This window comes from Lissotriton vulgaris, chromosome 7 (genome assembly GCF_964263255.1).
Source record: "Lissotriton vulgaris chromosome 7, aLisVul1.2, whole genome shotgun sequence".
Lineage (NCBI taxonomy): Eukaryota > Metazoa > Chordata > Amphibia > Caudata > Salamandridae > Lissotriton > Lissotriton vulgaris.
In genome coordinates this window covers 1,637,682,452-1,637,708,245 of record NC_141695.1, presented here as the reverse complement: position 1 = coordinate 1,637,708,245, position 25,794 = coordinate 1,637,682,452, and the positions used below count along the sequence as shown (strand labels likewise).

At 46.9% G+C, this 25,794-nt stretch overlaps 1 protein-coding gene across 6 annotated transcripts in view; it reads right to left on the bottom strand.

The window, feature by feature from the left end:
* The window catches only part of NCOA3 (nuclear receptor coactivator 3), a 633,192-nt gene that overhangs the window by 288,499 nt on the left and 318,899 nt on the right, over nucleotides 1–25,794 (bottom strand). For all 6 annotated transcript variants that reach the window (XM_086932604.1, XM_086932603.1, XM_086932607.1 and 3 more), the window contains 3 exons: nucleotides 18,955–19,829; nucleotides 16,964–17,084; nucleotides 7,482–7,676 (listed from right to left, as the gene is read on the bottom strand). In XM_086932604.1, coding sequence (XP_086788730.1) covers nucleotides 7,482–7,676; nucleotides 16,964–17,084; nucleotides 18,955–19,829 — 1,191 coding nt within the window. The remainder of the gene's footprint in view (nucleotides 1–7,481; nucleotides 7,677–16,963; nucleotides 17,085–18,954; nucleotides 19,830–25,794) is intronic.

The following is a 25,794-nucleotide window of genomic DNA, read 5'->3' as shown; positions in this document are numbered from 1 at the left end:
CCTGAAGGATGTTGGCAGTAGGTCTGCTACTTCTCGTGAGGTCTTGGTTCCAGTGCTGGCACATCTCGTGGGCATTGGGGACACAGCAGCTGCAGGAATAGTAGTCTTTTGGCTATTTACCCATTGGGGTCACTAGGCCTACTATATGACTACTTCCTGTGGGAAGTGGGCATAAACCTGTACTGGAATTCCAAGTCAAAAATGGGGCACTTTCCTACAATGGGGTGCACCATCTTGGTGTGCGTTAAGAACACCTTTTAAAAGGCATGCCTGGCATTGATCGAGACAGTGCATCCATTCAGTAACCAGGGCCAAGTAGGCAAAAACACTTTCTATATCTGAAGTGCCGAAAATGTAAAGGAGAAGAAACTGGTTGTGACGCAAGAGGGTCACAATAAGACTAGTTGGCTGGCAGAACTGCATTTCCATTAACTGTCCAAATTATGCCTACTTTATACAGGGAAAAATGTTTTTATGCCGCAGTAGATAGCACACAAGTATGGAGAAATATGCTGAGCATCCCAACAAAACCTTTTCAACAAAATGCCGGACTCTGAACACATGACGTAAGTGATACAGGAAAGCGATTGAGTTGTTACCTATGGAACAAGAGGAATTCGAACATTGTCTCCCTACCTCGAACACATTAGGTGAGTGGGCAAATCTACTATAAAGCTCCTACACCGCTGTTCTATAATGTGATACACACCACTATTTGGCACTATGGGCCACATACATCAAGAAATGTTGCATTTGCAAACAGGCCGATTTGCAGAATTGGCCTGTATGCTAACACAAAAAAGGCTTTTCCCCATGTATCAAACCCTATTTAGCATTTTGGTAACCTGTTACCTAATGGCAAAATGGGCTTGTGATTCAGTGTTTGGAAGGGGCATGTTTAGGAAGTCTATTCCAGATACCGAATCAAAACTGTTTCTATGAATATTTTGTGACCGTGAATGTGGCCGCAAAACATTCTCATTCTACCACCAACTTCAAGTTGGGGGTAACCCTTTCGCAAATCGAAGGGCACCCCAAAGGACCCCTTCACCTTTGGGAATGGTGGCGAAAACGTTTTTTGAGAGCAGGCAGTGGGACCACTGCCTGCTGTTAAAAAAATGAAAAGAAAACTTCTCCTTAAAGATAAACAGGTTGTTTTTTTAACAGGCTGCATTTAAAATAATAAAATGAATGCTTGATTGAAAATGAATCATGGACATGGTGGTCTGCTGACCCCAGCAGACGACTATCACCGCAATTTTAGCGATTCGTAGGGGAGGTCACAAATTGCAACCTACCTTATTAAAATTAATAAGGTGGGTCAATTTGGAACCCCTTAGGAATTGCTAAATGAAACTCTTGGAGTTTCATGGACTAGGACTAGAGATTACCCAATTTCGATTCGCTTAAAATCGCAATTAGGCCCTCACTATTCCAAATGTTGATACTGTGGCCCAATAAATACCCATCTGGATATTTATAGTGTTTCTCTTCGCCTTCAAGCGAATGAGTGAATTCCAGTCTAAGTGTCACACTCTCACCGAAGCTGTTAGATAAATACTCTATGCTATTGTCATTTACTGGTCACTTTCCTTTAAATTGCTTGCAATGCAAAGTATAAGCAACTGTATCATCTGCATTGGGACCAGCTCTCCAATCCAGCTGCAACAAGCATTTACAATGCAATGGTCTCGGCAATATTATTGGTAGAGCTATTGGTATTGCTCATTATTTTTTTTTATTTTTTGTATCCCTAAATAAATGGCATTGTTATTTCTATTGGCATATACACAGCTTCCCGCGTGCGGCCATCTTCTGCGCACACTGGATGTATTTGAAGCCCTCACCAGTTGCCCACACGGCCTGCCCTGCCCCCGCCACCATGGACCCCAGGGCATGCCCTGCCCCCGCCCCCCGCGGTCAGAGTCTTCAGCCGATGGGCCTCTTCTGGCCGCTGAAGCCGCTTCACCTGCCCCATTATCAGCTCTTCACACCGCACCCTCTGGCTGTGCGGGGACAAAAAGGACTGGAAGAGCCTCCGCCTGCCCCCAGGGGGCAGCCACTTACCCTGATAGCGGGGCACTTACTGGGCAATAGTATCTGCGTCCCCGCGAAAGGGAGGGGGCTCACCCGGATTTACAGAAACCAGGATTTAATGGCAGATAAGCGTGCAGCCTGCCCATTTCCAGTCCAATGGGACATAATAGGACCCAAGCTTTGGCGCATTTTTTATATAACGCGAACTTGACCCAAAGGTATTGGACAGCTTTCCATGAGCACCGGGTTCGTTAAACATGGACACATTCTATTTTGGGATGCAGGAGGAGATAAGTGATTTGCCCAGAATACCCAAGATGTTGAGACAACGAGACTTGAACCTGGTTTCCAAAGCTACAAATGCTGCTGCTCTGGTCCTTTAGCCACACCTACGTGCCACTAGGACCTACCGCACAGGCCATCTCGATATGGGAGGAGACACATTTTCACGTTCGCAACCTGCCCTACTTGCTACGAAAACGTAGCCTCCCTGCCCATGAGAATGTGTAAACATGGTGTGGTTCTCTTGTAAAGCGCCACAATGCCCTCGAGCGAAGTTGGCGCTGCATAACGCTGCAATATATAACTAGGCAGTGTACTCCGATATTGCCCCCAAATAAACAAGTCAATTCGGATAAGGAGTGTTGATCCTGCCCCACAAATCTAGAACTTCTGAATTATACTGATGCTGCCTACCGTAGTACATGTTAATACTGCCCATTCAAAAACTGGCAGCTCTGCCTCTGCTGATAAGTGTGCCCTCGGCCATCTTAAATATGTGCAGGCCGGTCGAACATCACAGCTACTGTTCATTTACATTTCCGCCGATGAGCGCTGGTGGTGTCCCCTCGTACGTTTGCCAGGTGTTGGTCCTGACCGCTATACCGCACGCAGTTCATGCCAATTATTTACATATGTGTCAGTTCAGCTGAGGGATTTTGAAGCCGGTACATTAAATGTGCGCAGGCATCGATTGTCACATTAAATATACGACAGTCACTCTGAGGAGTTCTCAGACAAAGGCTGTATCACTCATGTCCGAGAGCTGTCTGCCAGTTTTACATCCCGTGACGAGCGGGGCTGGACCGGGCTGCTGCAAAACCAAAAGATGGCCAGAGCGGCGTACAGCGTACAAGCACTAATGTCATGAAAAAAGAGGTGCGTCTAAGCAGGCACAGCTGCAGCCTTTTGGAACTTGAGGACCGGGTTTGAGCCCTGGCTTGGCTCAACAGCCTATGATTCCAGGAGAATTGCTTAAATCTCCCAGTGCATAAAAAGAGAGAAATCTGATCCTTTAGTAATGTAGCTGGATGGCCATGTAAGTAGCTCGGGCTATATAAATCTGTAAAAAAAAAAAAAGAATTAGGATTGCTTGTGATTGACTTTAACCCAACCCTATCGACGGAAGGGCTCCAGTGTGTTTAGAAGTGCTGGACTATTCTGTCTCGGTGCCAATATTAGGTACTATTAGGTTCAGTCTCAAACTATCAGCCTTTCAGAGGAACCAGCCCAGACCGTTGACCCCAAGCCAACAGAACAGCGAATGACACCCGCCTGCCCCTTTCCTGTCCATTCCTTCGCGCTCTTTGAAGATGCAGGTGTGTCCTTTCTTGCCCCTTCCCTACAGAACATTCAGAAGCACTGGAATGTCCCATTGGAACCTGACTGTCGGAGATTGCGGCCTAACTTGTCACTGCCTCACCACCAACCGGCCGTCCAGAGGCACGCACGACTGTGCCCTTGCTTTACCCTGCCCCTACCGACCTTTCGGAGGCACCGGCCACTCTGAATACCTGGCACTTTCTCTGTAGGCCAGTCCTCCACATCCACCGCCGAGCGTGCCAGTATCCGCGCATAGCATCATCTGCTTGTACAACAAAGAAACAGACGGAAAGTACACATTAAACAGAACCTCTTACGGAAACAGGATGAGCGCTTCTGTAGACACAAACATTTAAGCGTCGCCCTCCCTGCAATCCCTAAAGATATTATAGAAGCTGAGACCGGCGCAGCACTTAATTGTTACCATGTTTTTTCGGGGTGGTCCTCCTGGACCCAAGAGCGTGCCCACACACCATGTCCAAATAAAGAGAGAGGACGCTCTTCATTCATTTTATTGTCACTGACACCCTGAGAAAGACTGCCAGGCTCATTCGGAGTAACTTTCTGATTCAGGCACAAACAGGAGTTTGCCTATATGAAGATCATGATTTTTTGTGGTAACTGCTTCACCAAATGATTTTCGGCAGACACTGATGTCCATTATTTGGCAATATTCCGAAAACACGAGACATGACAATGTTGTCTCCTATTTAGAGGTGAGGAAATTGGAACGGGGCGTAAATAGGTAAATAGCTAACAAAGTAAAAACAGACCTTGTGTGTCCGGTATTCCCCACATGTGGTATTACCGCCCACAACGAACAACAAAGGGAGCGAAGTCTGCTAAAATCTTTTAATTGTACCAAGCAAATATATTTAAAATAACGCACTGAAATGCAGCATTTCAGTATTTATCTGTCAATGTCATCGACAGAACTTGTGTCTGGAAGCCTGCATAATAGGTGTCATCAACTTCAGAAGGATGACTGATTGTAACGTGTTTAAAGCAGAGAACCAACAGGCTTCATAGTCTAGACAGGCCTGTAGGGAAACCTCATTAATGTCAGGAGCCATCTTTGCTAATGTTAAAATGAATGCTTTATGGCAAATGCGGTGGATTGTGGTGCATGGCCCCATCTGTCCAGGGATGAAGACAACAAACTCCTGCAGGAAGGGTCGCGTGCAGTGCCGCGTCCGAGGGCAGCCTTCAGCCGGGGTCCGCGCGCGGGACAGAGCGCAGGAGCCCGGAGCGGAGGTGCGGGCGAGGAGGCAGGTCTGAAGCTGCAACGGCCTGGAGGGCTCTGTGACAGGAGAGGGAGGGGGCAGAGAACACTAGGGCACGAAGCGAGAGAGAGCACTGACACCGACCCTCCACGGCAGCAGGCGGAGAGTCCATCTAATTCAAGCAGGCGGGCACGACTGTTTACAAGTTATTAACCCAGGCATGAGGGGACACACCTCCTCCTTCAACAAGGGGACGTGCTGGCACACGACTGTAGAGAGGTGTCAAGTTTCAATGTTTGGAACCGTCAGCATAGCCATCAGCAGCATTATAATTTAGCAGTAACCTACTCTCCCACAGCACAGCACCCAGCAGGCAAACATGCAGCATTCTTTTAGAAGAAGTGTAGAATAGTTGTGAAATTTGTCAATAAAATGTGTTTTAAAAACATCTTTCTTATTCAAAAGTAGTAAAGACGGACAAGTCAGGAGGGAAAAACTACAGAAAAGGCCACACGAGAAACTGAACGTGAAAGTCAAACAACCGGGTGAACCCAGCCTACATCGACAAGGGATGTTCTCTCCATGTGTAGAAACCAATACGATGCTGCAGTACACAAAACCTTGTTGTATTACAAACATCGTTGACATCTGAAACCATTTCAAGGGTACAGTACAGAACACGGACAGCAAGAGCTAGCGGTAATAATGTACAGGTCAAGGGTCATCAAGAGAGAACAACGTGTTTTTGAAAGAAGAAATAAAAAAAAATGTAAATTAGGAGACTGCACCGCACTTCTTAATTTAGCACAAGACTAGATTTCTTTCCACATATCCCGATTTTAAGTGGCCCATTTTTTGGTACAGTAAAATAATCTGTAAGTGGCTAGCGGTCATGCCATTGGGCGGATCACATTCATTTGTGTATGACTGGTAATCAATTGGAATCAAGATCGATGCTGAACCAGAGCAAATATGTAGCGCCGTGAATCGGCTTCACTGCGCTACACGCTGGGCGGTAGCTGCAATTAAGTGCTTTCTGCACACAGAACGGAATTGGCGGGTTTCCATAGTTTGTGGACCCCAAATAACCCGCAGCTCGGCCGAAAGCTGCATAGCCGAGCCCGCAAGGTATGGCCAGGCCTGCGAGGGAGGGAGGGGGCTGCGGCGGCGAAGAGACCAGAAACGGACACAGGGGCCAGCCTGAGAACCAGGGCTCCACGGTTCGACAGCCCAGCCTCCGCCCTTGAAACAGAGCGGATTTTTAATAGTTTTCTGATTTCGCAGCCACCCTGGAGGACCTGCGCGGAATTTTTGGAGATATCACAAATACTCCTCTCCCAATATTGGATGACACAGCAGCCGGTGCTCCCGCAGCGGAGATGGCCACGTGCCAGCTGGAATTTATACCATTCAGGCAGCAGCTGCTGACAGCGAGCCAATCCAACGGGAGAGAATGTGAATTACGCGAAAACATGGAAGGCGCGCGCATACAGCTCGGCTCTCTCTCGGGGCATCTACTTCAGAGAGCGAAACCAGGGTGCGATATGAGGGCTGAGGAGCCTTTTCAGGGTGAGAGTGTGTGGGGCTCATGATGGATGAGAAAATGATGGGGGGGGCGACGCTCAGGTACGGGAGAAGGGTTTGTTGAGGGGGTTTTCTGCGGATATGCGGGGGTCTCAGGTGACGAATGGAGCTGCTAAGTGCTGAGTAACACTAGCATACAGGAGACAGAGGCTCAGGGTAGGTCTGCGAAAAAGGGGGCGTGCAGCGATGGTGCACGCAGGACTGAGGTGGTGAGCAGTGCTGAGGAGCAGGGTCGCAGTGACTGGTGACGTCACTGGCGAAAGAACAGCAAAATGTACGCCCCCGAATCCAAAAAAGACGGAGCTTGTTTCAAGTGACGCCCCTCTCCTCCAATGGCTGGCCTCCGTTTAGAAAGCCAGCCAATGGGAGAGAGGCAAAAACAGAGGCGGGACAATAGTCCAACACTAAGAAACATTAAATCTCGGACTTCCGGTCTGCCTTCGGCAGACCGGATATTACCTAGACCTAAAAATGAAGGTCGGAGCTTTCAGATGTGCTATGTTTTAACTTTTGGAATAACCGAAGTGCACTTTTCTCTCAACATTGCTTTGTCTTGAGAGGAAGCCAGAACGTGAGCATGCTATTCTCCAAGGGACACTGCAAAAGAACAACTTCGGAAGACAGGGACTTGACAACAGGGAATTTTTCTTAGAGATACAAGGTTGTAACTAATAATAGAAGAACTATGCTGACTGAGGGAGTATTATGAGGTACTTGTAAACCATGAAGCATCATTTCTCAATGGAAAAGATTCTTGACTGTGTTAAAATAACTGGTGCTCCTATCTCTAGATGTAATGCTAACAATTAACAAGAAGTGCCTGAAATAAGGAATAGACTGGTTTTAAAATTATGATGTACAAAGAAAACATTGAAAACACAGAAAATTATAACATATAATCCTACCCACAAGACGGAGCAGCACCCTAGTGCAGACTGCAGACAAGGCTCTGGCATCTCAGATACCTTTAGAGACTCGGAAAATCCCATACAGTGGCTCTTCTTAGCATATTAATTGAAAAACATATTTACTTACCCATGGTGGCTCCAAAACTATCCTGGCTTTCCATCATTCTTGGGCTCCCCATCACGTTCTGCTTTGGCAATGAAGAGAATGAATTGACGCTTCTCATAGGCGGGCTGGTACCTACGTTCATAGGGCTATCCAGAGACATTGCACGATTGAAAGGTGGGCGAGTCATCTGTGCAGACTGTGGACTCCGCATGCCTCCTAAAATCGAATAAAATTATCATAAATGATAAATAAAACATTACTTGTACATACATTCAACATTTAATAAAGGATATGTTTAAGTGCACAGTAAACTGAAGACAGGTTGTAATCTATTGTTAAACCGTACAACTTATTTAAGACAGAGGTCTAGTACTGCAGTGGAATCCCTGGCATTCTTGACATCAGAGTACTGCCCATTCAACAGCAATATCTACTGGTTCTGAGGGTCATATCAACATACATGTGTATAGTGTCATTTTTTCCATAGTACCGAGGAAAAAGTATGTCCATATAAAGTGTTTTTCAAACAGATAGGGTGCTTGTTGAATTAAAGAAGGTGGCAGTTTATCTTGAATGAATTTTGCTTTGACTAACAGAATGGACAATTTGCATACTATTCTTAAACCTTTGAGTTTACACAGAGAAGAAAGATTATCAACTTCATCAGGACAGCGAAGAGTTAACACAAGTTCTTTTGAATTTGAACTATATAACAAAGAGGTTAGCTTTGTTGTAATCCTTCACAGTGTTGACAGTGAAAGTGTTGTCAAGGCTGGCTTTACATAGCGGTTGGGTGTCTTTAGTAGTAGATTCTGCGATTCTTATCCAAATATTTTTTGGACCATGTTTCTGCAACGTTCTGGTGTTTTGTGACCTGGATGAGGACAACAAAATGGGTTCTTCGGTTGGAGTAGTTTTACAGCTTGAAGAGGTTTCTGAATTGATAAACTGTGCATTATACTGACATCTAGTGGTTGAGTCCAGAATTATTTTGTTAAGTAGTAGTAATCCAATTTCTGTTAGATTTTTGTCGGACATCAACTGTCCCATCATTTGGTGTCTAATCCAGCCTTTCCGGACGTCATATGTCCTCCCCGGAAGCTACCACGTGTGGTCATCTTTGAATTTTTTGGGCAGAAGTGGTATAGGCGGAAAGACGTACAACAGACCGCAGCTCGACCCGCGACGAAAAGAGTCGCCGAGCGAGTGCCGCCTTTGAAACTACCGCGCGCAGAACTGATGACATTGCGCATTCTCTTCGGTGGCGAATAGATCTAACCAAGGTTCTCCCCACTGCAGAAAAAGGCCTTGCGCCACGTCAGAGTTGAGACGCTATTCGTGATCAATCAGGCACCTGCGGCTGAGTTCGTACACCCTGGTGTTCAGAGAACCTGCCAGGTGTTGAACCACCAAGGTAATGCCTTGATGTTCCAGCCATGTTGAGAGGCGCGGAGCCTCCTGACATAGGGTCCACAACCCCACCCCGCCCTGTTTGTTGCAATACCTAGGCGGCCATGTTGTCCGTGAACACCTGCACTACACTTCTCCGCACAGAGGGAAAAAAAGCTTTCAGTGCAAGCCGGATCGCCCGAAGCTCCAAAAGGTTGATATGGAGCAAAGACTCCGCCAGAGACCAGAGGCCTCTAATCTCCGCCTCTCCCAAGTGGCCTCCCCATCGCAGGAGGGACGCATCCGTCTCTACTGTGTGTTCCGGTTGGGGAAGGGAGAGGGATCTGCCATTGACCCAATCGAGATTTGTGAGCCACCATTGCAATTGTCAAGCAGTGCCCTCTGAGATCTGGACATGATCGGACAGGTTGCCCTGTTGCTGTGCCCACTGGAACTTCAAGTCCCACTGCAGAGCCCGTATATGCCGTCTGGCATGTTGCACTAGTAGGATGCAGGGGCCATCAGGCCCAGGAGCCGGAGGGTCATCTTGACTGAAACCATGGATAGAGGCTGAAAGATCGGAATTATAGCCTGAATATCCCGGACTCGCTGCTCAGTAGGATAAACCAGAAACCACGTCAAATCCAGGAACGCTCCGATGAAGGGGAGCTTCTGAAAGGGACTCCGGTGCGACTTCGGCACGTTGATGGAGAACCCCAGCAAATGCAGGAGGTCAGCCGTAGTCTGGAGGTGGGCGACGACTGCCTGGGGCGAGCCCACCTTCAACAACCAGTCGTCGAGATAGGGGAAGACAAATTCCAGATCTGCCCAGTAGAGCTGCGACCACCGCCATCACTTTCGTGAACACCCGAGGGGCATTGGTAAGGCCGAAGGGGAGCACGGCAAAAAGAAAATGCTCCTGGCCTAACATCAACCGCAGGTAACGCCGGTGGGCAGGCAGGACGGGGATATGAAAATATGCGTCCTGCAAGTCCAATGCAACCATCCAGTCTCTAGGGTCGAGAGCAGCCAAGACCCGAGCCAGAGTCAACATCTTGACGTTCCTGAGGTCCAAGACGGGGAGCAGGCCCCCTTTCTCGTTCTTGGGGACCAGAAAGTAGTGGGAATAACAACCACGTCCTACTTCTGGCCCAGGAACACAATTGATGGCCCTCTTGGCCAAGAGGGCCGTGATTTCCTGTTGGAGATGTGCAAAGAGATCCCCAACATGCAGTGGAACTGAGGTGGCATGGCTGGGGGGGTGGGCAGACTCTTAGGGGAAGGAGTAGCCCCTTCGGACAATTTGCAGCACCCACCTGTCCTAAGTGACAGAAAGCCAGTGGGGGAGGTGATGTTGAATCCTGCACCCCAAAGCTTGGACTAGGTAGGCTTTGACGTGGATGCTGCGGTGGACAGACCCGCACGCTGGCCCCCCCCTGTGCTGCCATGGCAGCCACCACATCCACCCTGAGGTTGGTTCTGCGCAGGTTTCTGGCTGAACGAACTTGCAGGGGCACCCATTCTGTGGATACGAAAGGCGGACGTGGCCGGGCGGGTGGTGGAGAGACCCACCTACTTGGCCGTAGCCGGAGAGTCCTTAAAACGCTCCTGTCTGCCTTACCACTAAACAGGCGGGTTCCATCAAAGGGCATGACCATGAGTGAACTCTGCAGCCAGGCATGGCAACGTAGGGCCACTGTCTTGGAGATCGCCCTACCCAGAGAGTCTGCGGTGTCCAGCAAACACAACCAGATAGCGAATTTTGCTCGAACCTCCTCCGGACACTGGGGCAGCGTCTGCGCCACCATGTCCCACACAGCGTGAGTAGCGGCTCAAGAGGCATGCGGTGTTGACTGACCGCAGCCCCAAGCTGGCAGAGGAAAACAATTTCTTGTCAAACTGCTCCAGCTTCTTTGATTTCTTATCTGGCGGGGCGGTAGGAAATGCACTTTGGGAAGCGGAGCCTGTATGACCAGGCTCTACGGAGTTGGATGGTTCGTTCCTATGTCCCAGTAATTTTTAACAAAAACCATTGTATAATTGACAGTATGATGTTTTAATAATAATCTTTTTTAAAATGATGAATGTTTTTTGCGTTTGTAAAAACCTAGAATAAATTTGTAATTTTGTACATGTTGTGACTTATTATAAATTGTTTGCATTATGTTTTTTAAATAAATAATTGATCAATATTTTTATACAACAACACTATTGTTTCATGTTTTTGCTGATACCTATGGGCACCATTTTCATTGAAGTGTAAATTTGGTAACTACTGTAACACTACAAACCCCCTTGCTTCTCTAGGGAAGACCCCATGACTAATTAAAGATTTGATAAATAGTGAATCCAGGAGAAGGAATTCTGAATTTTTGCTGGTTCGTTAAAAAGACAGGATCACCCAGTGCAGGGCGATGACGTCTGGCCACGTTCTTATCCACAGGAACCCCTGTGGCTGTTCTAGACCAGGTGCCCATCAAAACATTTGTTAACGCCTCATTGAAAGGAAGCAGAGGCTCCATAGAGCTTGCCGAAGGCTGAAGAACTTCAGTGAGGAGGTTGGTTTTGAGAGCGACAGTAGGCAGATCAGGGTCAAGGGCCTCAGCTGCTTTACAGAGCACCACAGTGCATGTGGCGCCCTCCTCCATAACAGCAGGAGGAGACAGAAAACCAGGGTCAGAGGAGAAGGTCAAGGCCATCTGCATCCTTCGACTCCTACGCCCACTCCTGTTCAGACCTGCACTGCCGTGCAAGAGGGCCCTCAGACCCCTCCCAGTCGTCCCCCTCCTACACGCCCGAGACACAAGCTGCAGCGGCGGGTGAGGGACAGGGGAAAACCAATGTACAAATGGTCTGACAGCGCTGGGAACAGCTTTGGTCGGCGCCAATCCTGCTCATGTCCCAATTAGGTTCCCCACTCGGAGCAAAATTGTCCAGAAACCAGGGCGGAGGTGGGACGAAGGGGACCCCCTGGGGCGGCAGGAATGGAGCTGCGGGAGGCGCCAGGGCTGCCGCCGGTGGATCCTGCGGCGCCGGGGCTGCCGGCGGTGGACCCTGCGGGGCCGGGGCCAGGGCCTCCGGAGGAGCTTGCGCCACCGGCGGCAAGCAAGGACCCTCAGCTTGGACCGTGGGACCCGAAGGAGCGCCGGCGGGAGCCTGAGGCCTGAAAAGGCGGTCCATGACAGCAGGAAATTCTTGCACCTGGCCGGAGTCGACGACGGGACTCACAGGCTCCAATGGAGCAGCAGGGGAAATATCCCTGGCCCCCTCGTCTGCAACCGGAGACCAACAGGGGGATGTCACAGAGCGCAAGCGCTTCTTCGAAGACTTCTTATGGTGTCTCTTATCAGATTCTGAGTGTGAAGACTTCGACCCCGAGGAGCGATGGGGATGGCTCCACGGGCGGACCCTTGAGCGACCCCTGGAACTCGAATGGAGCGGAGACTACTGCCGGGCCTCCAGCAGCTTTCGGGACAGCTCCCACAAATCCTTCGGAGCCATGGCCAGACAGTCGGAACATGACCGGGAGTCATGGCCGCGCTCCAGACAGTAGAGACAGGCGCCATGGGGGTCACCCACCAACATAGTACGGCGGCAGGCCCCGCAGGATTTAAACCCAGGCATCCCTACGTGGCACCAGGAGTCAAAGACTCAAAAAGAAGTAGAGACCAAAGTCTCAAAAAAGTTAGTCAAAAAGAGACTAGGGAACGTGCTCTAACCAGATCTGCACTTGCTGGCACGGAAAAAGAATGAACAGACGTCAGCGCGCATGGGTGGGGCCCAAGTAGTCTCCTTGACGTCATCTCGGCGCCAGCGACTGGTGCGGAGCCGCACGGCGCAACCTACCGACGTGCAGGGGTACTGCCGACTAAAAACTTTCAGGATCCAGTCTGACGCATGGGGATATTCTAAGGTAAGGAATCTATCACTAGCGTGTCTCTTTCAGATGTGCTCTAGCGCGTTGTCTGCCTTGTTGCCGAACAGGCGACAGCCATCAAAGGGTATATCCATAAGGGGAGCTTGGACATATCCTGAAAAACTAGTCTACCTCAGCCAGGTGAAGCGTCGAGAGGCTACCGACATGGAAATTGTACTGCCTAGCAAGTCGGCGGTGTCCAGTCCACAGCGAATGGTAAACTTTGCTGCGTCTCTCCCCTTGGCAACTGCACAGGAGAGTACAGCCCGGGCCTCCTCCGGGCACTGGGACAGCACATGCGCCACCATATCCCACACGGAGTTGGTGTAACGGCCCAAAAGACATGCAGTGTTTACCGATGGCAGTCCCAAGCTGGAGGAGGAAAACATCTTCCCTAGGTGGTCTAGCTTTTTGGATTTCCTATCAGGTGGTGAGTTAGGGAATGTGCCTTTTGACGTGAAGGCTTGGACCACCAAGCTTCCAGGGGTGGGGTGTTGGGAGAGGAAAGTGGGGTCATCCGGGACCGGGCGGTGGCGTTGGGCAATCATCCTATCCACAGGAGCACCTGTGTTGGACCTGGAACAGGTGCCCAAAAGGATGTCAATTTGTGATGCTAGAGCAGGGGTACAGGGTGAGACACTTGACTGCACTCAATCTAATGAATCTTGGTCTGGTTGTATCTGTGGGTGCCAAGAACCTGAGGCCATATACCCCTAGGCCTCCAGAGTCAATGCCAAAGGCACTGTGTACAATTCGGAAAAATGGTTCAGCACACCATATAATGTACAATGACAATATCAATGAGGTCAAAAATGTCAATAAGCCATGATGTATTCTTTTCTTGCTTTATTTCAAATCTTCACAAACAAGTAGCCAACGCCTTTCGTCCGAAGGACTTCTTCAGGGCGAAATGATAAGATACTGTTTTGTATTCTGGACTTTAACAGCAAAACGCAATCTCCAGCTACTGTAATGGCACCAGTCTCCAGGAACTTGGATGACAAATATCCCTTTGTTATGGGATAGATTGATCAAGTTTTATGAGATGAATATATTCCAGCGAAAAGGAAGGATGTCAGAATACACATCCACGAAAGGTGATGTCAATATTCAGCTTCGCTAAATTTCAGTTTCTTGCGGTCTCCTCGGGCGTCGTCTCGGAAAAGTAGTTCCGTCAGTTAGGGCTTCATTAAACAGCAGCAGGGGCTCCAAAGAGCTTGCTGTCGGTTGAAGCACCTCTGTCAGGAGGTTAGTCCTTACCGCCACTGTAGGAATATTGAGGTTGAGAGCCTCTGCTCCCCTACGCAACACCACTGCATAAGACGCTCCCTCCTCCATACCCACGGTAGGAGAAGACAACATGCCAAGGTCCGGTGAGGTATTCAGACCACTGGCTTCCCCCAGTACATATCTCTCCAGCCCAGTTCGTAACCCAACTGGTCTGCCAAAGTGTCTCCAGACCCTTCCCAGTCCTCCTCACCCGCCTCTGGTTGCCAATCTGGCCTGAAGAGACCAGGAGAGAACAGGGGCACAAAAGTACCCATCGGTGGAGGCGTGAAGGGGGAGAACATGGCGGCCGCAGGTTAGGGCGGTGCGCGCGTCCAAAGCAACCCTCCGATGCACCGCGGGGCTGCTGACTCTTCTGTAGCTTAATGGAGCCGTAATTGGATTTCAAACCCACCCCAGGAGGTAAAGAAAGTTGCTTAGACCCTTCTTTGCCGTCTTTGTTGTATACATTGGCTGTTTTCCCCGCTGCCCTTGCGAGGCTCTCTCGGATGTGCTTGGCTGAAGGTGCAGGTTCCCGGTCCCTCCCCCTCGCCTCCCTGGCGCGGTGGAGCCGGTGGTGCCGAGCAGCCGTGGAGCTTAGGCTTGGGGACTTTTTCGAGGCGGGTCAGGCTGCGGCAGGGGGGCTGCTGGCCCCCAGCAAGCTCTCTCTAGCTTTTCCAGTGTCTCCAGCGTCACTGTGAAGAAACCCGGCGGGGACTCCGGAAGGTATTGTCAGAGACAGGGCTGGGGAGGTGGAAGCCTGCAGTATCCCTGAATCAACTGTGGATCTTGCCAGTAAGGTTGGGGTGGTGGGGGGGCACGGAGACTGTCAGTGGTGGGAAAGCTTAAAATAAGAAACAAACCACAAAACATGTGAGCAGGAAACGGGGGAAAGGTCAGAAATCAGGGAAGAAACGTCAAGTCCCAGAATGCCCAGCTAAAGAGGGGGATAGGCTTGAGGTAGGAATAGGCTTGAGGTAGGAACGGCGGTATCCAAAAGGTGCAGAAGTGGAGGTAGAGGCTGCTACTGTAGTCGGTATATAGGTTAACCAGGTTAACCAGAGGGTCAGTAGCAGCAGTAAGGAGGTGGGTAAAGGCACGAAACCCAGGGGTAGCTCTCAGAGGGGGGCATATAATAGATACTCCAAGAGCGGCACGGCAAGGATTACCCGCTATTTGCGCTCATTCTTTAAAGTGTTGCCCCAGGTGCTGGATCGGTTACCAGCTACAGTTACGGATACATCTGCTCCTCTGCCCACAGTTTCACCACACACACCTACACCTTCAGGATCTATCACTACCGCTGAATCAGGGATGGATGACCCACCCCCTCTCCCCGAAGTGGTAGCTGAGGGCGATGTTACTTGTGAACAAGCGCCAACGCCTCTGGAAGAGGTGGTAGATGCGGGTATGGACGGCAAGAGTGGGGAGGTAAATGGGGCCGGGAACACACTTGAGGCCCTAGTAGCGTCAATATCATCTATGAGGGAAGAAATAAGATATGATTTCCTGGTATCTAAAACCAACCAGAGCAAGATACGAGCATCATGCGAGACCTTAGAAAGGAAAGTAGATGGACTATGCGAGAGAACAGAGGTACTTGAGGGCTCTGTGGGGCTATTGAAGTCCAGCAGCGAGGTTGCTGAATCCAAAATCCAAAACCTACGGAGAGAAGGAGATGCTATGAGGGAGAGGGTCGAATCGCTGAAAAACTACTCCCGGCGGAATAACCTCAGACTCCTGAAGATACCGGAAGGAAAGGAGGGAGGGGATGTCAAGGCCTTTGTGATCAATGTATTGAAGGATTCACTTAATCTTGAAGAATCCGTCGAGGAGCATGACAAAGATATCCAGCAGATACATCAGGACCCATTCCGATTAAATCCTGGCAGAACGAAGCCCAGGAAGATTTTGATCAATTTCCTTATATATACTCTGAAGGAAAGAATCTTAAATCTCTCATTAAAAGTAAAAACGTTAAAGGGCCCCGATTTCTCTTCTGAGGTACGGTCTGACCTCTCCAATCCACTCTGGATAGACAGTGGGAACTGGGCCAGAGGATGGACAAGTTCAGGTCTTTTGGTGCAACTGTACAGATGCGGAAAAAGTCTGTCAAAAAGTGACTGGAGGGACCGCTCTCGCGAAAAAGAAATAACTGACAGCACGCGAGGGTGGCGTCTAAGTAGCTGCTGCGGAGTCATCCCGGCGACCACAATGCTAATGACGAACGCGGAGTCAACAGACGCCACCTCTCAACACGCAGGGGTACTGCGGACGAAAAAATTCTCTGGATCCAGTCTGACGCCTGAGGTAATTCACAAGGTAAGGAATCTATAACTAATTGTCTCTTTCAGATAAGACTGACATATTAGCAACATTTACCTTGTGGGATTAGAGGTGGCACTTTTGAGAAAAGCTGTATCAGCAGCATCCTTTGTAGCAAAAAATGAAGCTATGGTTTAATCAGGAACAAACATTAATTAAACTTGGATTTCCAAAATTAGCACGTCTGTTTACTCTTCAAATAGATTAATGCTCAAAATGATTGACTCACATTGACTACAGGTTCTGCAGGGATATGTGGCATTTTCCTCAATGCACAAGTTGGCTAACATATCAAGGACCAAGCTGTGTACTACAAGGAGGGGCTTCTAGCCAGTACTGGACAAGCCAACATTTCTGAAACAATTGACATATCGTGGTAGGTCAGTCTTCTGTGTCTAAACACCCAAAAGCAGCTACAGCAACAGAGCAATCATAAAGAGTATGTTAGAATACAAGTATTTAGTTTTAGTACATTTCCATAAAGCCCATGAGAATAACCTTGAAGAGCATATCAGGGAACAAACGTAGGCTTAATTTAGCAGCGTATTAGATTTGTATATATACAAATATATTAATTTACTGTACACATTAAGTAAAGATGACATACCTTGAAAAATGGGTTGCTTAGCTCCAAGGTTACTTGAATTAGAGGATATAGCATTATTGTAGAAGTCAGAACTTGTCAAATCACCCAAGATGGCATCCAAATTATCCAAGTCTCCACTGATCTAAAATAAAAAGATGTTGAGCACATCACATGCTAACAATTTATTGACCATTCTTGTATTGTCATAGAAAATTGAACATTTGTCAGAGTGGACTGCCTTGAAAGAAAGCTCATAATTTAAAGACATTTTACATTTACCCCAAATTTCAAAGCACAGGGAAAGTGATCAGTTCTTCAGAACAGCCAGAAACCTACTGGAGATGCTTATTAAATAATTTCTATGTTCAGATTAACTGGATTAACTTGATCTAAATGGAAACACTAAGGTAGATTGGTTCTCTTGTCAACAAGATCAAAAGTTTGCCACAGTATTTCTTTCATGCTTCAAACCATAGAATGTGCTGTCAACTGTAGAATTGTTTTCAATAATCGGCAATTAATGTAAAGTAACTGGTCTTCAGTGGATGAATCCAACTTCCTGCCCTTCAAGAAATTAGTTGAAAACAAGTCTCTTCGTCGGTTGCCTATAATGTGTTAGCTGGCCAAGGTATTGTTAAATAATTCGTTTTAAAGTTAAGACTGCAAAGACTGCACACGTACAAACCTGAATGGCTTTCCACACGGGATGTTTTTTCTAACTAAAAGTGTGCAAAAGGTATATAAGACTGCAAATTTTCAAGAAAACACCATGAAATTATGCGTAATTTTGAAATCAGCTAACGGTGGCTCCCATTTGTTATGTCATTACATCTTTCTCCTGTAACATGTAGTTGAGTAGGCACCACCTCGAACGAGTAGCAATGGAATTAGTCAGCTACTCAAGAACTTGACCCACTCTTTTCAGGCTCATGAGGCAGTCATGCTTGCAGTAGACTGAAATATTTTCTTAAATGCTCTCTCTACTGATAGGCATTTAACAGTCTTTGGCCACAGCCCGACAACAATATGAACCACCAAAGTCTGTTGATGAGCAAAAGAGGGCATTTACAAAACATACCCTTTGATTTCTATATCCCTCAATAGGAGTTCTTAGTACAGATGCAAACATTAAAAGTCTTAATGTTAACACTTGACTATTTAGGGATCAGTATCTTGCAACTGTAACCGCACACCCTTCATCAAAACCAATGTTTTGGGACACTCACCAACCCAACTATTTTGACATTCCAAGTGTTTGGTAAATCTTGCTGGTAATGCCTGATAACCTAACTGGTTTTTAATTTAATGAACAATTCCTACAGTTTGTTGAGTGAAAGTCTCATTTACTTTCTGCACTTTACAACTTACAAGTGCAATGATCTCAAAATATTTTTTTCTATCCGATTAATAGTGTGGAAATTGAAATTAAGTTTCTGGTTTTCTTTTGATCCTTCCACATCAGTTTTATATTTATGATCTCAAAATAATATTCTATTTTTATATAGCTCTAGATACAAGAAAAGACTTCAAAGCCACATTACGTTGATTTTGGTCTTCTTTTACCCTGAGAAACCCAAGTTGAAATTCCTAATTTTTCTTATTTTATCACTACTTTAGTGTCATTGTGACATGACAGGTTTTAGTCAGCAATGAGCACGGTCGAACGGGCAACTCTGAACACTAGTTTTGCTGAGGCTCTGAATGGTTGATGTGCAAACCATTCGTACCCAAATATCTACTGCACCACTTCATTTGGCTACTGAACCCGTTTTAGACTCTTAATGGTCAGGGATGCCAAATAATGTAAAAATGGGGTAGTTTACAACATGCATCAAAAAGGCACAATTTCCACTTTGGAGAAACAGTTTGAAAGTAAAGGCATTAAAGCAGTTTTCTTTCACTCCATTTTGAAACGCTAAGCTCTCTGAATGGCTATTGAAACTCAATCATCAATCCTTTAAACATAATGTGGTAAAAGACACGGAAACACGACAACCTCATAGCATACACACCTCTTCAGCTGGTTCAGTCTTTATTTTGACCTCCTTCTCTTGACTTGAAGTTGGAAGAGTGGAACTGCTGCATTGGCCGATTTTATTATCCATGACTTCTAGTTTAGGTTTTATGTCCTTGGAAAGTTGATCTTTTGCATCATCGCTATCCAGCAAGAACCGAAGTAATGCATTGTTTTCTTTTTTCTTAGGACTCAACTGTTCTTGCTTCACTCTTCCTTCTACACAAGGTGCTGGGTTGTTGGAATCCTGGAAGCTATCTTTGCCTGTAGCTTCAGCTGTGATCTTGGCAACCTCAGCAGGAGAGTTCCCATTCTTTAGTAATTTGTGTAAAATCTTATGCTTCTCTTGCAGTTGGGAACCATGCAAGTTTGAAGTAGAAGACACACCAGCCGATGTTGAGGAAGAAACTCCTGAAGGACTGGTGACATTGGAAGACTCTTTGCACCCAGAATCAATCATAGAGTTTGGTACATTGGTAAGTGCTCTTTCATCTGTATTACATGTCAGTAACTGGAGAAGTTTTCTATGTCCCTTGCTTTCAGGCTGTCCCCTTTGACTTTCTATTCCTTCCAGAATGCCTTCTTTACTGTCTTTCTCGCTGAGATGCTCTCGGTTAGACTGGCAAATGGAAGTCTCCACTTGACTTTGGTCACAGTAAACACCTGAAGGACTTTTACAGTCATGACTACCCACTTTACTGTGAGGCACAATATTCATATTTGGAGAGGTATCAAGCTTGGGGCCTGGTGAAGACAATGTTGACAAAAGAGAAGTTCCAACACCTTCACTGATTGCGTGAAGAGCACTCAGGGAACTGCTAGAGAAACTGCCACACCCAGAGCTGCTTGCAGTACCTATTGGTGAATGCACACCTAGAAGCACAAATGAGCAAGTTAGAATAAAAAAAAACAGTCAATTTTCTACATAGTGGCTTATTAAATAAAGCAGAAAATACATTGTATTTAAATGCACTAGAGCAGGTTAAGAATATTCAGTAAGTTCAAATGTTCTGTGGTTTCTTAAAAAAACGGCCACTGAAAATGGAAAACAATTTAATTTACATGTTCTGAAGTGATGTAGAATGCACAAGTAAAAGAAACAGTTGCTTAGTAGGATAAAATGCAGTTAGTGTACTGTAAATTAGTGTACAATTGAATAAAACATTTAAGAAATTAGTAAGTTATAAAAAAAAACAAGAGTAAAGAATTTTAAAGAAACTCAAGTCATACCTCAAGGCATCATTGTGGCCTTCAGTCTAGCACACCAATCTGCCACCTTTTCATAGACATTACAGTTCAAGTAGACAGAGATAAGTAGGTCAAAGGTGTAATCACTCAGAAACCATACTGACTGGTTCTAGCACTATTACTTGCAGGTAACGGAACATAGCCCATTTTCCCCCTTGAAGGCAGGACCACACATTAAAAATTCACAATTTCAAAACTTGGATGACTAATCCAACATACATCTAAATGAAGAGCCTCCCACTGAAGGCTTTTGTCAAAAGATGTTCCAAGACGAAGCACAGCAGGTCTGTGAGAGCACCCATATTATAAGAAAACCCTAAACAAAACAAAACGACCTCATTGCTAAGGTAATACTTTTATTTTTTCAAAGTAAAATAAATAAATAAAAATAAAAAAATCACAATGACAAATTGAATTTGCCTGGATATAAAAATTGAGAGCAATGCAATTGTCCACATCTGAAAACGTAATTTTGAAAATTCTCGTCCACATGAAATGTTCCAGAGAGCACCTGCATTAAACATCCCCGCAAACTATTTAATAATGTGATCCTTTTTTCCCTAACTTTTTTTATTCCTTCTAGCAAATCATGTTATATGTATATCTAGCCATACCATTTTCATATTTATTTTATCTCCTTTCAGCATTAATAGTTTGAAATACAGATTGTTAATACCATCTTAAAGTGGTTATCATTTACCTAAAATTTACGGACAATACCCCAAACTTATTACAACACGTTATACAGTATGGTATGGGAGATGTGTGCTTCCTAGTGGCCTAAGTGGGATTTTAAATTAATCTCTCCAAGCCTTAAACAAAATGTAGTAAAACAAAAATTCACCTATTTACAAAACTAAATAAAATAATTAAATAGATCAACATCCTTAAAATAATTAATTACATGTAGAATAACCATTAATAACTGCCATGCTTAAGAGTTAGTCCAGCAATCCAAATCGAATATGCTACTTACCAGTATGAATCTGTTCTTGGCATGTAGGGCTGCTGACATTCATATCTCTGCATAGATCGCCGCCTAGTGTTGGGTCCGGATGATTGCACATTGTTGTCCTGGAAGAGTCTTCGAAGTATCACGAGATAGGTGGCTCCTCCCCTGGACTACACTGCGCATGGGCATCCTCTCCATCCTCAGATTGTTTTTCGCCATTGTGGCAGAGATGGAGTGTAGTACAGTAAGTGATGACCATGCTAAGAGTAATTCTGAGTGCTGCAGCCGCCGGGGAGGAGGGCGGGCGATAAGAATGTCAGCAGCCCTACATGCCAAGAACAGATACATACTGGTGAGTAGCATATTCGGTTCGAGGCATGTGGGCTGCTGAATTCATATCTGTGCATAGAATATATAGCAGTCCCTCTATTAGCGGCGGCTGCCCGTGCCAGCTGCAGCAGTCTGAAAAAAGTGTTTTTAGAACAGCCTGTCCTACACCTGCCTGCTGTTTGGAGTGCACATCTACGCAGAAGTGTTTGGTAAATGTGTGTATGGTAGACCATGTGGCTGCTCTACAGATTTCCTCTAAAGGAATGTTTCCAAGGAAAGCCATGGATGCCCCTAACTTTCGTGTTGAGTGGGCTCTTGGGGGAATCGTTAATGTGCGCTTAGCCTTTTGATAGCAAATCTGTATGCACTTAACGATCCACCTGGCTATACCTGCTTTTGAAATGGGGTTGCCTTTGTGTTGGGGGAAAAGGCAACAAACAGTTGTTTTGTCTTCCTGAAATCTTTTGTCCTATCTATGTAGTACATTAGAGCTCTTTTGACGTCTAGTGTGTGGAGCATTCTCTCTGCCACTGAGTATGGATTCTGGAAGAACACTGGCAGTTCTGTAGTTTGATTCATATGGTCATATGGAACTCAAACTACTTTAGGCAGAAACTTAGGGTTAGTGCGTAGTACCACCCTGTTAGAGTGAATTTGTATGAATTGCTCTTGGATAGTTAGTGCTTTAAGTTAACTAACTCGTCGTAGCGATGTGATTGCTATTAGGAAAGCCACTTTCCACGTTAAGAATTGTATCTCACATGAGTGTAGAGGCTCAAAAGGTGGACCCATCAGTCTGGTAAGGACCACATTCAGGTTCCATACAGGTGCCGGCGGGTATCTGGGAGGAATAACTCGTTTGAGTCCCTCCAGAAAAGCTTTGATGGCAGGCACTCTGAAAAGTGAGAGATGCTGCCTGTTTTGGAGATAAGCTGCTATTGCGGATAAATGTATACGTATGGAAGCATAGGCCAGATTGCATTTGTATAGATGTAATAGATAACAAATGATGTTGTGAGTAGATGCATCTAGCGGATTAATGTAATTGGCACAATAAATGACAAATCGCTTCCATTTCGCCGCATAACATGCTCTAGTTGTGGGCCTTCTTGCCTCCCTTATGATATCCATGCAGTCAGGAGGCAGGTTGAGGTAGCCAAATTCTAAGACCTCAGGAGCCAGATCGCCAGGTTGAGCTGTTGCGGATCTGGATGCTGAATGTCGCCATGGCTCTGCGTCAAAAGTCTGGGTGTGAGTTGTAGCCTTTGATGCGGTACCACGGAGAGTTCTAGAAACGTGGTGTAGCATGGTTGGCGTGCCCACGTTGGAGCAACCAGGATGAGAGTCGAGTGTTGCCTCAGTTTGCGTGCCACTAGCAGTATTAGCGGTGCTGGGGGAAAAGCGTACGCAAATATGCCTGACCAGTTCATCCATATCGCATTTCCCTGCGACTGTGGGTGTGCGAACCTGGCGGCAAAGCTTTGGCATTTTGCGTTTTCCCTTGTGGCAAATAGGTCTATCTCTGGATGATCCCACTGCTGGAAGTACGGTTGGAGTACTGATGGATGTATCTCCCACTCGTGCATCTGGTGGCTGTGCCTGCTGAGCAGGTCCGCCATCTGATTGTCCTTGCCTGGGAGGTGTTCTGCCATGAGGAAGATGTTTCTCTGAATGGCCCACTACCACATGCTCCGAGCCAGATGAGAACTGTGGAGAGTGTGTACCTCCCTGCTTCTGTATGTAGTACATGGCAGTCATGTCCGTCCGAATCAACACTACTTTGTTGCAAAAATGTACTTTGAATGCTTTCATTGCCATGAAGATTGCCATCAGTTCCAGAAGGTTGATGTGCATCTTTTTCTGCTGTGTTGTCCATAGTCCCTGCACTGTGTAGTGGAGTACATGAGCTCCCCATCCCTGGAGAGATGCGTCCATCGTCAGTATTATCTGTGGCACAGGCTCTTGGAACGGTCAGCCCCTGCAAAGGTTTTGTGGGTTCCACCAATGCAGAGAGCTGTATGCACGATCGGTCACCAACACTAGGTCTTTCAATTGTCCGTGAGCCTGATTCCACTGACGTGCTAAGCACTCCTGAAGCGGACGCATGTGTAGTCTCGCGTGCGGGACTATGAAGATGCAGGAGGCCATCATGCCTATCAACTGCATGAACACTCGTGCTGGAAGAGAATGTTGTGGTTTGAATTTCCGTATCAGCAATTGCATGCTGTTGATCCTCACTGAATTTGGCTGTGCTTTGGCTGCCAGTGTCTATTGTCGCGCCCAAGTATTGCCGTACGTGGGCGGGCTGAAGGTGGGACTTTGGATAATTCAGTGAAAACCCCCAGATTATGAAGAAGGTGAATGGTGTGGGACATGTGGGTGGCACATTGCTGGGCCGACTTGGATAAGCCAGTCATCCAGATAAGGGTAGACGTGAACGTTCTGTCTCCGTAGGTGTGCAGCCACTGTCGCTAGGCACTTGGTAAACACCCTGGGTGCTGTTGTTACTCCGAAAGGGAGGACTTTGAACTGATAATGCTGATCCTGAATGGTAAATCTGAGATATTTTCTGTAGGACGGGTGTACCGGTATATGGAAATATGCATCCTTTAGATCTAGTATTGCAATGAAATCTCCCTGACTGAGTAACGGTAGAACCTGCTGTAATGTGAGCATGTGAAAATGTTCTGACAAGATGTATTGGTTTAGGGGCCTGAGGTCCAGTATGGGTCTGAGGGACCCGTCCTTTTTTGGGATCAAGAAGTACAGCGAGTACACCCCTGTACCTTTTTTGTTCTACAGGCACGAGCTCTATGGCTCCTTTTTGCAGCATGCCGACTACCTTGCTGCAATAACTGTATATGCTCTGCGGACATAGGACGGTGTCTTGGGGGTATGTTGGGTGGAGTGGATGTTAACTCCAGACAATAACCGTACTGGATAAGCTGCCTCACCCACCTGTCTGTAGTGATGGATTTCCAGACCGGCAGGAACCGTTGTAGTCTCCCCCCGATCGGTGTTATATGGTCGGGGGGGTAGTGACAAGACGTCACTGTTTGTTAGTGGCAGGGGATCGGGAGTTGTCGTTTCCATGACCTCTGCCCTTGGTGCTGTTTCCACGATAGCCACCCCTATTGTTGTAGGTGGTCTGCGTGCCTCCTTTACTGTACTGTGTCTGCTGGGACACCTGGCCTCTGGAAGCTCCTCTATTGTTGGAGCGACGAAAAGAACCACCCCTGAACTGCTGCGACTGTAGAGCCCCCATAGACTTTGCAGTCTGTGTCCTTTTTAATTTTTTTTAAGGTGGTGTCCACTTCTGGGCCAAATAAGTAATCGGGGTTAACTGGCTGATTGAGTATGGTGGTTTGTATCTCAGGCTTGAAGCCGGAGATTCTCAGCCCTGGCTGCAGTGTCTGCTGCGTCTAGCGCACACGTAATAGATGCGTTGGATAGAAGTTTCCCTTCTTGTATTAGCATTTCTGCTGCCTCCTTATACTCATCTGGCAAGTGTTCTAACAGGGTCTCAAGTGTATCATAATGAGCCCTGTCGTATCTGGCTAAGAGTGCCTGTGTGTTGGAGATGCGCCAGACATTGGCCGCTTGAGCTGCCACCCTTTTCCCTGAGGCTTCTAGCACTTTAGATTCCTTGTCGGGGGAGGAGCATCACCCGTGGTCTGCGAGCTCGCTCTTTTACGAGCATTTGAAACAACCAGAGAGTCCAATGGCAAATGTCCCCTGATATATGTAGGGTCCACAGGTGCTGGTTTGTATTTTTTTTCCAATCCTGGGGTTTACCACTCTTGCCCTTGTGGTCTCCTTAACCCCTTCCCTGCTCATGACTAGCTCAGCTCATCATGAGGCACAGTGGAGCTGTGCTTATGACGAGCTGAGCTCGTCATGAACAATGATAAATCCCACTTTGCAGCACAGGAGGGGAAAACCTTTAGCAGCCAAGGTGTTAAAGATGTCTTCAGCGTGTTTCAGGACACCTTTTAGCATGGGTAGAGTCTTGACAGTTCTCTCTGAGGTTGAGAAGGTGTCAAATAAAAAGTCCTCTTCAATAGGGTCAACATGGAGCTGGACATCGTGATTTTTTGATGCCCTCTCAATAAGCCCTTTAAACGCAGCCGTGTCTTCTGTAGGTGAGGTTTTAACAGCATAGATAGGACTGTCAGGGGCATTTTGTGGCTCCCCTGCGTCAACAGTGTCTGTCCAGGGTTCAGTGTTGTCTTCTGGATCAGTGTCTACAGGATAACTGTAATCCTCATTGTCACCATCCCCTACATCCACATCTGAATGTGTGGGTGA